The sequence below is a fragment of the Piliocolobus tephrosceles genome, chromosome 1, assembly GCF_002776525.5.
Source record: "Piliocolobus tephrosceles isolate RC106 chromosome 1, ASM277652v3, whole genome shotgun sequence".
NCBI lineage: Eukaryota > Metazoa > Chordata > Mammalia > Primates > Cercopithecidae > Piliocolobus > Piliocolobus tephrosceles.
The window spans coordinates 220,619,742-220,634,347 of record NC_045434.1 but is presented as its reverse complement, the minus strand read 5'-3'; the positions used below and the strand labels follow the sequence as shown (position 1 = coordinate 220,634,347).

Below are 14,606 nucleotides of genomic sequence, written 5' to 3'. Positions count from 1 at the left end.
CCTGCAAAGCCCCTTCTTCTAAATAAGATCACATTCGAGGTTTCTGGGCTAGGATGTGGTTGTCTGTTGGGGGCACTACCAGCCCCCTGCAAGGGGACCCTAAGCAGAGAGGCCCTTGTGACCCACGCAAAGCTCTGAAGGACATGGATGGGTAGGGGACACGTGGCTGGAGGTTCAGGGTTTGAGGCAGGGGGGATCAGACCATGTCAGGGGTCTTGCCAGGAGCCCAGGACTCCCAGACCTGATATCATTCGGTGTTTTAAAGAGAAGGTGAGGGCAGGCCGGGCGCGGTGGCTCACGCCTGTAGTCCCAGCACTTTGGGAGGCTGAGGTGGGTGGATCACCTGAGGTCAGGGGTTCAAGACCAGCCTGACCAACATGGAGAAACCCCGTCTCTAATAAAAATACAAAAATTAGCCGGGCGTGGCAGTGGGTGCCTGTTGTCCCAGCTACTCGGGAGGCTGAGGCAGGAGAATGGTGTGACCCCGGGAGGTGGAGCTTGCAGTGAACCGAGATTGTGCCATTGCACTCCAGCCTGGGCAACAGAGCGAGACTCTGTATATTTAAAAAAACAGAGAAGGTGAGTGTTAAACAAGGACACACGCAGATAGAGAAAGGGCAGCTTTTCAGCAACACAGGTACACTGCAAACACCTGCCAGGCGGGGGACCGGCTTGATGCCACAGCCCACCGCTGCCTATGGGCTGGGGCGACTGTAGGTGTGGGTGGGAGGGGCCTGGGCGCAGGGCTTTGTGATGGCCGCAGAAGGTAATCGTGATGTTCTTGGAGCTTTTCCCAGCAGAGTGTGATCAAGTCAGGTTGGGTGGGCTGTCCCTCACGGCCCAAACCCCTACTGAACGCTTCACTTTCGCCGAGGTCTGTGACACGGCGAGGGGCTTACAGAATGGTGCAGTTTGGACCGACAGGTGTGAGTCCCCCTCTGGGGGGCACGGACTTCGCTGAGCCCCCGGTTTCTGTTTGCAGAGGAGGGCACAGCAGCGCCTCGTCCTGGACTGTGGAGAGAGAACAGGGACCTGACCGCGTGAAGCACAGAGAATGCTCAGGCGTCGGCAGCTGTGTATTCTGCAAACATCGCCAGGGTGCACGGGGAGCCCGGCCCGGGCCAGGTCCTGGAGTGCTAAGCATGGGTGGGGCCTGAGAGACGGCTCAGGGACCATCCGGGAGGGCCGGGTGGAGGGGCAGCAACCGGGGCTCAGGCCCAGCAGTGACTGCCCATGAGACCCCTTCTCCAGCCTCAGCCCCCAGCCCTGCTTCCCAGGCTGGCCCAGCCCCTCCCAGGCTGGCCCCGCCCCTCAGCAGCCCCTCCCTGTCCTGGAAAACCCTTGCTCACCTCTGGGCTCGGGCTGCCTGGTGGTTGCCAGGAGACGGTTGCCACGGTGGTTGCCAGGAGACGGTTGCCACGGTGGTTGCCAGGAGACGGTTGCCAGGTCACCACTGTTATTTCCTGGCCCAGGCGCCCAGGACATTGTGGGCTGGGCAGGTAAGAGGTGCCCGTGGCCATCTGCGGGGTCCAGTGGGCTTGGCCCCGCCCTCCTATGCCCTGCCTGCGGGTCCCCTCGGGAGGCTGCCCAGGAGAGAGGGAGGCTGAGGAGGGGACTGGACAGGGATGGGGCAGGGTGGGGCCAGGCTGAGCCTGCTCTGCGGAGGCCGCACTCGGGTCCCAGACCCAGCGCCACCATGCGAGAGGCTCGGGCCCAGGCCAGGCCAGGGAACGGTGTGTGTACCGGGCGGGGTGGGGGGGCAGGGCAGCCCTGCGAGAGCTCTGTGGCCTGGGACCCGGTCTGCTTCCCCAGAGCAAGTCCTGGATGGACGACTGCCTGAGACCACAGGGCGTGCATCCCCAGACAGAGGCTGCTGCCGGGAGGCGCCGGTTCTCCGAACAATGTCAGTACCTTCCTGGGGCCCCAGGTGGCCAAGCTGGGATTCTTGGGGGGAGCTCGCGGCAGGACACCAACGTGTGGTCGCTTTTTGGACGATTTCTTCAGGTTTAAAAGTCTCTTCTGTTCCTCCTACCGGGGTGCAGTCTCCTGCCAGTCTTTTCGTCTCACCAGGTAAAAAGCTTGTTTTACAATGTATCGTAAGGTCGTGAGCTGAGTTTCCACTCCACGCCGCCTTTACACCGTGTCCCCATCGAGGGGCGTCACCACCATCCTGCACCCTGGGCGCCACGGGCTTCCCGAGTCCCACAGCCATAAGGGACGCGTCGGTCAGCATCTCGGAGTGAGACGCTTTCTTTCCAGACTCAGAATCGCGTCCGTCGGAGACTCCAAAGCGCGTTTACTAGACGGACAGGCGTGTGGAGCCAGCGGCTTCTGACGCTCGGGAGGCTGCGTCCCACCTGCCCAGGTTCACCACACACAGCGGGCAGCCGCTTAAGAAACCTTTAATTTCAGGCCGGGGTGTTGGCTCACACCTGAAATCCCAGCACTTTGGGAGGCCGAGGTGGGCGGATCACGAGGTCTGGAGTTTGAGACCAGCCTGGCCAACATGGAGAAATCCTGTCTCTACTAAAAATTAAAAAATTAGCCGGGCGTGGTGGCGGCGCCTGTAATCCCAGGTACTCAGGAGGCTGAGACAAGAGAATCGTTTGAACCTGGGAGGTGGGGGTTACAGGGAGCTGAGATCACGCCACTGCACTCCTTGACTTAATTTCCTTGACTTAAATCCCAACCCTGGTGTTGCATTTTTAATTCCCATTGGCTCTTTTGTATTCTCTATGCCTTTGCTTTAAAAGCATATGGCTCTCTGAAGGGTCCTGTCTCCACCACCCCAGCCTTTTCCAGGTGGGTTTGTTTCTGTTTCTTCCCTTTCCTCTTCCTCCGTGTGTGTCTGCGTGTCTGTGTGTGTCCGTGTGTCTGTGTCTGCGTGTCTGTGCGTCTGTGTGCATCAGCGTGTGTGTGTGTGGGGTGTCTGTGTGTGTGTGCATGTGTGTAGACCTGTGTGTGTCTGTGTGTCTGTAGGTGTGTGTGTCTGTGTAGACGTGTGTAGACGTGTCTGTGTGTGTGTGTGTAGACCTGTGTGTCTGTGTAGGTGTGTCTGTGTAGGTGTGTGTGTGCCTGTGTAGACGTGTGTGTAGACGTGTCTGTGCGTGTGTGTAGACCTGTGTCTGTGTGTCTGTAGGTGTGTGTGTCTGTGGGTGTGTGTGTCTGTGTAAACGTGTGTGTAGACGTGTCTGTGCGTGTGTGTGTGTGTAGACCGTTGTCTGTGTGTAGGTGTGTCTGTCTGTAGGTGTGTCTGTAGGTGTGTGTGTCTGTGTAGACGTGTGTAGACGTGTCTGTGTGTGTGTGCGCGTGTAGACCTGTGTGTCTGTAGGTGTGTGTGTCTGTGTGTCGGTGTGTGTCTGTGTAGACGTGTGTGTAGACGTGTCTGTGCGTGTGTGTGTGTAGACCTGTGTGTAGGTGTGTGTGTGTAGGTGTGGACGTGTGTGTAGACGTGTCTGTGCGTGTCTGTGCGTGTGTAGACCTGTGTGTCTGTAGGTGTGTCTGTGTGTAGGTGTGTGTCTGTGTAGACGTGTGTGTAGACGTGTCTGTGCGTGTGTGTGTAGACCTGTGTCTGTGTGTAGGTGTGTGTGTCTGTGTGTGTGTCTGTGTAGACGTGTGTGTAGGCGTGTCTATGCGTGTGTGTGTGTGTAGACCTGTGTGTGTCTGTGTGTCTGTAGGTATGTCTGTGTAGATGTGTGTATAGACGTGTCTGTGCGTGTGTGTGTGTGTAGACCTGTGTCTGTGTGTAGGTGTGTGTGTCTGTGTGTCTGTAGGTGTGTGTGTCTGTGTGTAGGTGTGTGTCTGTGTGTAGGTGTGTGTCTGTGTGTAGGTGTGTCTGTGTGTAGGTGTGTGTCTGTGTAGGTGTGTCTGTGTGTCTGTAGGTGTGTGTGTCTGTGTGTAGGTGTGTGTGTGTAGACGTGTGTGTAGGCGTCTGTGCGTGTGTGTGTGTAGACCTGTGTCTGTGTGTAGATATGTCTGTGTAGACATGTCTGTGCGTGCGTGTGTGTGTGTAGACCTGTGTGTCTGTGTAGGTGTGTGTCTGTGTGTCTGTAGGTGTGTGTGTCTGTGTAGACGTGCTCTGTGTGTGTGTGTGTAGACCTGTCATTCTCGTTCACCCTGGGAGTCCCTCTGAGATGCCTGTCGGGCCTGGTAGCCCCTTTGGTTGTGAGTCAGAACTTGAGAGGATCCCCTTCCCCAGCAGGACTCCTGGGAGCTGAGAACCCATGAGGAGGAGCTGAGGTCTCCCACTGAAGGCAGAGTATCGTACGCACATGCCTGTTCCATGTCAGCGCAGGGTCCAGCCTCCTCCAAAAGTCCTCCTGTTCTGAGCGGGGAGGGGTCTCAGGGCTCCCAACTTCTTCCATTCTTGCCCAGCCCACCCTAGGAAGAGGGCGTGAGGCTCTCCCGGCCACAGGTGCGGGGCCCAGTCTGTGTCCTGCTCCTCCCCCAGGACGGGCCCCAGTGGCCCCACCCAGCTGGGTCATCGTGCGAACGGCTGCCTCGGTTTACCCGCCTTCCCCTGCCCGTGGGCTTCCTTGTTGTCTCCTTCCCTCCTGTCACTCAGGTGGGGCAGGGAGGGGCAGACACAAAGGCCTCGTGCAGCCAAGAGCGATGCTGCCACCTCTGCAGGTCAGGTGAGCTGCAGGGGCTGCCTTTGGAGAGCTCTGCCCCCAGCCTGGAGCCTCAGGCCTGCTCCAGCCTTCTCTAGCCTCAGAGCCTCCGCTGCCGTGTGCTCCCGTCTCCTGGGCGAGTTCCTTCAAACCCTTGAAAGTCCTCACCTAAGCCACGCGCGGTGGCTCACACTTGTAATCCCAGCACTTTTGGAGGCCGAGGTGGGCGGATCATCTGACGTCAGGAGTTTGAGACCAGCCTGACCAACATGGAGAAACCCTGTCTCTACTAAAAATACAAAAAATTAGCCAGGCGTGGTGGCGGGTGCCTGTAGTCCCAGCAACCCGGGAGGCTGAGGCAGGAGAATCGCTTGAACCTAGGAGGAAGAGGTTGCAGTGAGCCAAGATCGCGCCATTGCACTGCAGCCTGGGAGACAGAGTGAGACTCCGTCTCAAATAAAAAAAAAAGTCCTCACCTCCCAAGCAGCCCCAAGACAGCGGTAGAAGGATCTGTCAAGGAACTAGCTGAAAATTCCTGAGATGTTCTTGAGTTGGGGACAGTGTCCTGGGGGTCGGGCCTGGCGCCCGGGGGCGGCCGCAGAGGAACCCGGATGGCAGGTACCGGGCGGCTGCACACAGCCCACACCTGGGCTCTGGGATCAGCAGCGGAGACAGAGGAGACCCCTGCTCGGGCCAGGGAGTCCTCCCAAACTCCACTCTTCAGGCAGGCGCCTCACCCAGCAGGCCTGACGCTGTCCTTCCTTCCAGCTGGCACCCAGGCCGAGCTCAGCCACGCCCAAGGAGCAGCTCCGGCCGGGGAGGACTCGCCCGGCAGAGACAGGGTGCAGAGACAGCCTCGGCCCCCCACGGCGCCAAGCCCCACAGCTGCCACGGAGGCAGGAGCCAGCCGCCTGCAGAAGCTCAAGTCCGCGGCCCTGGGAGGCGCCCTTTCCTGGGCAGTGTGGGCCTGACTGCTTGCTCCATCCAAGTGCTGGGGCCTCAGGCTGCCCGAAGTTCCCACAGGAGGGTCAAAGCAGCATCTTCCCTGAAGGGCCCTCGCCCTGGCGCCCCCCGGCCAATGGCCCACAGCTGCACCCGGTTCGTCCATCGCCGGGGACTGCCCACTCGGACCCAAGCCGGCTCCAAGAGGGGCAAGAGACCAACGATCCAGCGGCGGCCTCGGGCTCGAGTCCCAGGTGAATAGAGCAGCCCTGAGTGGCCGCCTTCCTCTCCAAAGCCAAGGCCTCCCTGGGACAGACTTCTATCCCCAAGGAAGTCAGTCGGTCTCACGGGGCAGGGGCAGGACCCACACACGGCCATGCCCTGCTGCTCCTAGAGAGGGCCCAGCTGTGGGCGCCGGGCTCTGCAGGCAGAGGGGAGAGGCCGCGCTCTGCGGCCCAGGGCTCTGCCTGGCTGGCACCACCCCCATGGGCAGCCGCTGGGCAGCATTGCCTGTTCCCAGAAGGGCAACCCCTCATCTCCCCTGCCTGACAATGGCCCCTCGGGTCACCCGTGACGTCATCATGGACATTGTGACCCCTGCCCTCCTGGGACCATCCCTGGGTCACGTCTGCACCCAGCACTGGCCTCACAGCCTGGCCCCTGCCCTGCCCCAGGCCACTGCCCTGTTGGTGAGGAGGGTGGGGGGGCGACCTCCCTGTCCCCTGCTCTGAGCTCCCCACCCTGGCAGGAAGGCTGGTCCTGGAGGGTGGTCGCGGCCCCTCCCCAGGTGTAAGCAGTCCCCAGGCCACCTGGTTGGGTCGGAGCTCGGGCTGAACTTGAGCCCCAAATGGGCCAGGGGGATTGTCCAGGGTCTTGGAGAAATGGGCTGGGAGTGAACTGAGCCGTGTCTGGGCTGAGTGGACGGCTCCCGTAGCCACCCGGGTGGGACCCCAACCCGTTCACAGGCCCGGCCCATGAGAGGCCAATGGGGAGCAGCCAGGAGGAGGGACTCCCATGTCAGCCAAGCCAGCCAGACCACGACGCAGGTGGGCACTGTGGGCCAGACCTGGAGGGGGCAGGAAGAGCCTGCGCCACGCCCGGACCCCCTGGGCTCCTGACCAGCCACCCGCCTGCAGACTCGGATGACACTGATGCCAGCGGGCCCCCAGCTGCCCTCCTGGAGGGGCTCCTGCTGGGGGGTGGGAAGCCATCACCCCCCAGCACCCAGCCGGGGCCCTTCTTCTACATCGGAGGCAACAACGGGGCTGCGATGTGAGTAGGGGCCTGGGCGGCCCTGTCCCGCTGAATACCCACCGCCTGCTCCCAGGGCCCAGCCTGGCCTCCGCTGGCCGCCCGCCGGCACCACCCCCTCACCTGGGCCCCCAGGTCACCCCCACCCCGGCCCCCCTGCAGCATCAGCTCCTACTGCAAAAGCAAGGGCTGGCGGCGCATCCAGGACAGCCGTCGGGAGGACTACATGCTGAAGTGGTGTGAGGTCAAGAGCCGAGACAGCTACGGCAGCTTCCGGGAAGGTAGTGGGAGCCGGTGCCACTGGCGGGCAGCCTGCAGGGGCCTCCTGGGCCGGAGCACAGGGCAGACTGGAGGGGTGGGGACCGAGGTCCTGCACGCCCTCCACACATGCCCTGGCCTCTGACCTCCAGGAGAGCAGCTGCTGTACCAGCTTCCTAACAACAAGCTCCTCACCACCAAGATCGGGCTGCTCAGCACCCTTCGGGGGCGGGCATGGGCCATGAGCAAGGCCAGCAAGGCGCCGGGGGGGACCCAGGCCAGGTGAGTCTGCCCCTGCCCCTGTGTGCCTGCCCCATCCCTGCCCCTGCCCGTCCCCGCCCCCGCCCCTGCCCCATCCCTGCCCCTGCACCCACCCCTGCCTCTGCCTGTCCCTGCCCCTGCCCCTGCCCCTGCCCCTGCCCACCTGGGCTCCCAGGCTGGCCCTAACCCCCACCCGTCAGCACCCTGAATCCACCTTCCACCTGTCCTTTAGAGGGCCAAACGCCCATCACATAAACCCACCCTCTTCCCTGCGGCTAAACAGGGAAGATCCCACACGTCCCCAGCCCACTGGGCCTGACACCACCCACCCGTCCGTCTCACAGACCCACCCAGCTACAACCCACCTGTCAATGTGCCTTCACCCCAAACACCCGTCCATCCAAAATCCCACACCGTGCCACCATCACCCGTGGGTGCCCTGAGGGAGGCCATCCATCGCTCACCCAAGTCCGGGCCATCCATCCCAGCGACCTCGTCCTCCTGCTCCCAGCCCCCCCCCCTGCCCTTCTATGGACCCCCCCATCCCTCCCCACTTCATTGGCCCAGACATTTTTGCACCAAGCACCCACCCAGCCAACCACAGCTGCCTCCATCTGTACCCCCCGCCCCCGGTTACCCATGACGCCAGCCTTACACCACGGCCAGTGTCCACTTCCAGCCTAGAGCAACACGGCTGTTTCCCCAGGCACCGAGGTCCACCCAGTCGCCTCCTTCCATCAAAACTCACGTGTCCGGCCGGGCGCGATGGCTCACGCCTGTAATCCCAGCACTGTGGGAGGCCGAGGCAGGTGGATCACGAGGTCAGGATATCGAGACCATCCTGGCTAACACGGTGAAACCCTGTCTCTACTAAAAATACAAAAAAATTAGCCGGGCATAGTGGCGGGTGCCTATAGTCCCAGCTACTCGGGAGGCCGAGGCAGGAGAATGGTGTGAACCCAGGAGGCAGAGCCTGCAGTGAGCTGAAATCGTGCCACTGCACCACTGCACTCCAGCCTGGGCAACAGAGGCAGACTCCACCTCAACAACAACAACAAAGAAAACGAAAAACCCTCACATGTCCACCCACTCACCACCCGTGCCCCATCCCCCAGTCCCCACCCACTCCAAGCACCATGAGCTGGCCCCTCGGCCCAGGCCCTCTGTCCCCTGGGCTGCAGGCTGGGAAAGGACGCAGCAGCACCCACCCTGGAGGGCCTCCCGTGGACAAGCCCAGGACACCTCCGGCCACAGAGGTAGACGCACTTAGCCCAGCTGGGAGGGGCCCTTCAGACCGAAGTTCAGACCTAAACCTGGGGTAGTCTGAAAAGGAGAAAGCGGGGAGGGGGTCCCACACGAAGGAAAACCACGAGCTAGAGTCACAGGTTCAGCCCAGCCAGGCAGAGATCCACGCTGACCGTCCGGTGAATGCAGATCTGGGCGGGGCCGGGGCTCAGGCCATGTGCTCTGCCCATCCCAGCCGTGAGGACACTGCCATGAGCTGGTGTCTCATAAATGGCTGAGATGGCGCCAGCCGGGAGGACAAACATGAGGGAAAAAGCAGCCAGCGGGAGGGTCCCAGGTGGGGGCCGGAAGGACACAGCCAGCAGCACAGCCCGTGGGGGGCCTGCACGGGGCAGGAAACACAAAGTCCCCACAAGGAGAACGGCACGGACGCCAGGTGCCAGTGCCTTCGCTCCCTCCCGCCGGGCCACAGACGGGCCTCAAACTGCCCACCCATCCTGGGGCGAAGGGGCAGCAGCTCATCCTCCTGCCTCCCTGCCCTGCAGGGTCCTGAGAATGGAAGAGTTTTTCCCAGAGACCTACCGCCTGGACCTCAAGCACGAGAGGGAGGCTTTTTTCACCCTGTTTGATGGTGAGAGGCGGCTGGCGGGACACCAGGCTGGCCCTGGGGAGACAGGCTCAGGGCTGGACCAAGGTGGGGGCTGGTGAGGGCAGGGCTGGGGCTGGAGGGGCTGCGTGTGGCTGGAACGAGACGAGGTGGTCAGGAAGGGGCCAGGGCTGGGCCTGGTCCGGGTGGGGGCTGAGGCGTTGGAAAGGGGAGGGTCTGGCCTTCCTGGAGGTTGGGGTATGAGGGCACTGGGGCCAGGGCTGGAGCTTGGTCCTGGTGGGCGTGGTCGAGGCACGGGCAGGAGCTGGGGCCAGGCGTGTGGTTAGCGCAGGGCCAAGGCTGGAGTCGCCGGGCCTAGGGTCGCAGCCGGGACAAGAGGGTCCTTGGGAGGGGCGTGGTCGGGCTGGGGGCGGGGCCAGGGCTCAGACGACCTTCTCTGCAGAAACCCAGATCTGGATCTGCAAGCCCACCGCCTCCAACCAGGGCAAAGGCATCTTCCTGCTCCGGAACCGGGAGGAAGTTGCCGCCCTGCAGGCCAAGACCCGGAGCGTGGAGGACGACCCCATCCACCAGAAGACACCGTTCCGGGGGCCTCAGGCGCGGGTGGTGCAGAGGTGCGGCCGCAGGTGCCCAGAGGGGTGAAGGTCTGGGCGGGCTGACCCGGGCCCTACTCTTGCGGTCAGCAGGGCCGCCGAGGAGCCCTTGGCCGTGGAAGGCAGCCGCACCACCAGCCCCTGTGCAGACCACAGCCGGCCCCGTGTAGTCAGCAGAGGGGAGGGGTCACACCAGGCCGGGGTCACAGACACACGATCCAGGATTGAGGGGTTGGTCAGTTTGTCCTTCAGCTGGGGCCCCCTCTGTCCTGCAGGTGGCCTGGCCTGGGTGGCCTCCCGGCTGCCAGCCCCCCTACTCCCCAGCCCAGTCAGCAGCTGCAGCCTGCAGGCCTATGGCCAAGCTGACCAGTCCTTCCCTGAGTGGGAGGGCTTCCTCCAGAAAGCCCTGTGGCTGCACGAGGCTCAAGGTTTAGACCTGCCGACCTCACCCCTGGCCCTCGTAGAGCTTCGCTCTGGCCACAGCTGCTGTCCACTGTCCCCAGCTTCCATCAGCTCCTCCTTCACGTCCCTCCACCTGCCGTGCTCCCTCCACCTGCCGTGCTCCCTCTCTCCACCTGGCGCACCCCCTCTGCCTAGCGCGCCCCCCTACACACTGCCTGGCACCCCCTCGCCGCCCGCCTGGCATGCTCCTTCCCTTCCTCTCCAAAGCCACTTCGTGCCCTCCTCCTCCTCCAGGCAGCACTCCAGGCTCCTACTGCGGTTACGCCCTGGGGCACCGATCAGGGTGCCACGCCCTTCCTCCCAATTCCCCTGACATATTCCGGCCCAGAAATGCCCCCTTTCTCTGGAGGTCACACCTGGGTCAGAGGCGGGGCACTGAGGAGATGGCCCAGGCCTGGGGTGGGGTGTGAGGGGACGCAGGCCAGGCCAGCCTCGCGGCTCAGCCCAGCAGCCCTGATGTGGTGCCCCCAGGTATATCCAGAACCCGCTGCTGCTGGACGGGAAGAAGTTTGACGTGCGCTCCTACCTGCTCATCGCCTGCACCGCACCCTACATGATCTTCTTCAGCCACGGCTATGCCCGCCTCACCCTCAGCCTCTACGACCCGCATTCCAGCGACCTCAGCGGCCACCTGACCAACCAGGTAAGAGTCTGCCGTAGGTGAGGGCCCTCCCTGTGGCCTTGGGATGAGATTAGAGGGAGGTTCTCACTGCTAGGGGATGCAGAGGGGGTGCGGCTACAGATGGAGGTGGCCCAGGCCTAGAAGTAGCCTTGGCTGCCCCCCGCCAGCAGTCAGCACTGCCTCTCACCTCCCTCGTTTGTGCACAGCAGAAGGGCGTGGCAGGGACCCCGTTAGCTGGGGAAAGGGCTCAGAGCCCTGCAGCCCCCAGTGCACAGCCTGGCTCCCAAGCTGCAGCTGGGTTTTCTGAGGATGGGGTCTGGGCGGGCGTGGGAACCAAGGGGATTCTGAGGCCGTCAGAGGAGGGACCCTGTGGGCAGAGGTCTCCGGGGAAGGACCTTCATGGGAGAGTCCAGGTAGGGGCCTTCTGTGAGGATCTGTGGGGTCTTCACAGCTGAAGGGGGGTCTCAGCAGATGAAGGTGTTTGTGGGAGGGTCTTTGCAAGCAGGTCATGGTGGGGCTGAGGGAGGCTCTCAGGGAACCCCCAGGGAACAGGCCCTCTAGGTTAGGGGGAAGTTCTCCTGGGGACCCCCATGAGGACAGGTGCCCTGGACACTCTGGGAGCCAGTCTCCAGGCACCGTCTGCCCCCAGTTCATGCAGAAGAAGAGCCCTCTGTATGTGCTGCTGAAGGAGGACACGGTGTGGAGCATGGAGCACCTCAACCGATACATCAACAACACGTTCTGGAAAGCCCGGGGCCTCCCCAAGGACTGGGTCTTCACCACCCTCACGGTGGGTGCACTGTGCCCTCCAGCCTGGCGGTGAGATCCCTCGGGGCGGGGGGCATGGCCGGGCTGGGCACCAGGCACACAGACGTCCCTGGCGCGCACGGGCGGCTGCGCTAAAGTGTGACCTGACCGTGTGGAACCAAACCCTTCCAGCGTCTCCACTCACTTAGCTGGTAGCGCCTGTCCCCAGCAGCCAGCAAAGGCCCAGATGGAAAGCCCAGCAGGGGGTCTGTCTGCACAGGTCCCGCTGAGCAGCCTCCCTGTAGGGTCAGGGGACAGCTCGGCTTCAGTGGCAGCCACCGTGTGAAGAGTCTTTGTTCCTTTCAGATCCTCCACTTGGCAGGGCAGGGCCGACAGCAGCCCCCGGCCAGGTGTCCTGGAGCAGCAGCAGCCTGTGCAGGTTCCTTTCCGTGGGGTACTGCCGTGCAGGCCGGACTCTCTTAGCTGAGGGCCGTGTGCCGTGGGGTGTCCTCATTTTGCAGGGTTCCTTTCCGTGGGGTACTTCAAACAACCCCGGCAGCAAAGGCCCTTGAGCAGCACGGTGTGAGGCTGGGATTAAAACGGGGCTTGGCCGAAGGACTCCTTATCTGTCTTGGTCACCTCGGCCAGGCCCCGGAAGCAGCAGCCAGGGACGGTCCTTCCTCACCCACAGGTGCGTGTCACTGTGGCTGGGACGGCGGCACTCAGAGAAGCCCCCAGTTACTTTCCTCACATCTCCCAAATTCTCTCTTAATTGTGATAATTCACAGAACACAAAATTCACCATTTTAAAGTATGCAGTTCAGTAGTTTTTAGTATTTCAAAGGTTGTGCAATTACCACCACCGATTCCAGAACATTTCATCACTCCAAAAAAGAAACACTATACTAACAAGCTATCACAGCTACATTGCTGGCCAGTCCCGGCCGCCGCTGATGGACATTCTCTCTCCTGTCTCCTTTCTCTTAGCGTGGTGTTTTCAGGGTTCATCCATGAAGTCCACGTATTCTTTTCTTTTCTTTTTTCTTTTTTTTCTTTTTTCTTTTTTTTTTTTTTTTGAGACAGTCTCACTCTGTTGCCCAGGCTGGAGTGCAATGGCACAATCTCAGCTCACTGCAACCTCCACCTCACGGGTCCAAGCGATTCTCCTGCCTCAGCCTCCCAAGAAGCTGGGACTACAGGCGTGAGCCACCACGCCCGGCTAATTTTTGTATTTTTAGTACAGACGGGGTTTCACCATGTTGGCCAGGCTGGTCTCAATCTCCTGACCTCGTGATCTGCCCGCCTCGGCCTCCCAAAGTGCTGGGATTACAGGTGTGAGCCACTGCGCCCGGCCATGTATCCCTTTCACACAACATTCCATCATATGGATGGACCATATTTTGTCATCAGTTGGTGGACGCTGAGTTGTATTATTGATCTATTAAGAAATGTTGTTTGTATGAACATATATTTTCAGTTCTCCTGGGAAAATACCCAGGAATGGAGTCGTGGGGTCACAAGGTAACACACTTTAACTTAACCATGAACCACTTTTCCAGTTTCTCCAGATCTTGCCAACACTTGTTATTTTCCTTTCTTTTTTAAAAAAAATCACCGTCCAGTCTGGGTGCAGGGATACCTCATCGTGGGCTCAATTTCCATTTTGCTAATGACAAATAACTTCATTTGTTCACTGGCCAGCTGTGTATATGCTTTAGAGAAATGTCTATTCAAATGCTGTGGCTGGTCTTTATTGTCCAGTTGTAAAGGTTTTTGTTGTTGTTGTTGTTTTGAGGTGGAGTCTCGCTCCGTCGCCCAGGTTGGAGTGCAGTGGCCCAATCTCAGCTCACTGCAACCTCGCCTCCCAGGTTCAAGAGATTCTCCTGCCTCAGCCTCCCTAGTAGCTGGGATTACAGGCAGCCACCACCACGCTCGGCTAATTTTTGTATTTTTAGCAGAGACTGGGTTTCACCGTGTTGGCCAGGCTAGTCTCAAACTCCTGACCTCAGGCGATCTACCCACTTTGGCCTCTCAAAGTGCTAGGATTACAGGTATGAACCACTGCACCCAGCCTCATCGAAATTTTAATAGGCATTGCATTGAATCTGTAGGTCACGTAGTAATGACATCTTAACAATATTTAGTCTTCTGATCTATGAATATAGGATGCCTTTCCATTTTTCTAGGTCTTCTTCCATTTCTTTCAGCAATGCTTTGTAGTTTTCAGCATACAAGTCTGTCACCTAGGGTAAATATTATTCCCAGGTATTTTATTATTTTGGCACTTGTGAATAGAATTATTTTTTAAATTTCCTTTTTGGATTGTCCATTGCTAGTGTATAAAAATAAAACTGATTTTTGTGTGTTGATCTTGTATCCTACAACTTTGCTGAATTCACTTATTAGCTCCGTGTATGTATGTGTTCTTCAAGATTTTTATATAAGGATCATGTCGCTGGGCGCGGTGGCTCAAGCCTGTAATCCCAGCTACTAGCTAGTTTTTTTGTATTTTTTAGTAGAGACGGGGTTTCACCGTGTTAGCCAGGATGGTCTCGATCTCCTGACCTCGTGATCCACCCGTCTCGGCCTCCCAAAGTGCTGGGATTACAGGCTTGAGCCACCGTGCCCGGCCTGTAGCGTTCTTTTCATGAACGTCTTTGACAGGATTGGTATTAAGGTAACACTGGCCTCATAGTATGTTAGGATGTGTTCTTTCCTCTTTTATTTTTGGAGTCTTTGTGAAGGATTGGTGTTAATTCTTTGTTTGGAATAGTTCACCAGTAAAGCCACCTGGGTTTTTCTTTGTAGGAAAGTTTATTATTATTATTACTAATACTACTGCAATCTTTACCTGTTATAGGTCCATTCAGATTTTCTAATCTTTAGTCTGGTCTGGTTTGTTTTTCTTTTCCTTTTCTTTCCTTTTTTTTTTTTTTTTTTTTTTTTGGAGATGTTGGAGAGATGGAGTCTCACTCTGTCACCCAGGCTGGAGTGTGGTAGCGCGATCT

At 59.6% G+C, this 14,606-nt stretch overlaps 1 protein-coding gene across 1 annotated transcript in view; it reads left to right on the top strand.

Moving 5' to 3' along the window:
- Positions 1-2,033: 2,033 nt before the first annotated feature.
- TTLL10 (tubulin tyrosine ligase like 10) overlaps positions 2,034-14,606 on the top strand; it is a 23,454-nt gene continuing 10,881 nt past the window's right edge. Inside the window, exons 1-12 of the mRNA XM_026457477.2 lie at positions 2,034-2,070; positions 2,260-2,365; positions 2,793-2,802; positions 5,379-5,806; positions 6,518-6,824; positions 6,966-7,084; positions 7,214-7,343; positions 8,504-8,578; positions 9,113-9,198; positions 9,617-9,788; positions 10,701-10,872; positions 11,501-11,641. Of these exons, the coding sequence (XP_026313262.1) occupies positions 5,689-5,806; positions 6,518-6,824; positions 6,966-7,084; positions 7,214-7,343; positions 8,504-8,578; positions 9,113-9,198; positions 9,617-9,788; positions 10,701-10,872; positions 11,501-11,641 (1,320 nt within the window). The 5' untranslated portion in view covers positions 2,034-2,070; positions 2,260-2,365; positions 2,793-2,802; positions 5,379-5,688. The remainder of the gene's footprint in view (positions 2,071-2,259; positions 2,366-2,792; positions 2,803-5,378; positions 5,807-6,517; positions 6,825-6,965; positions 7,085-7,213; positions 7,344-8,503; positions 8,579-9,112; positions 9,199-9,616; positions 9,789-10,700; positions 10,873-11,500; positions 11,642-14,606) is intronic.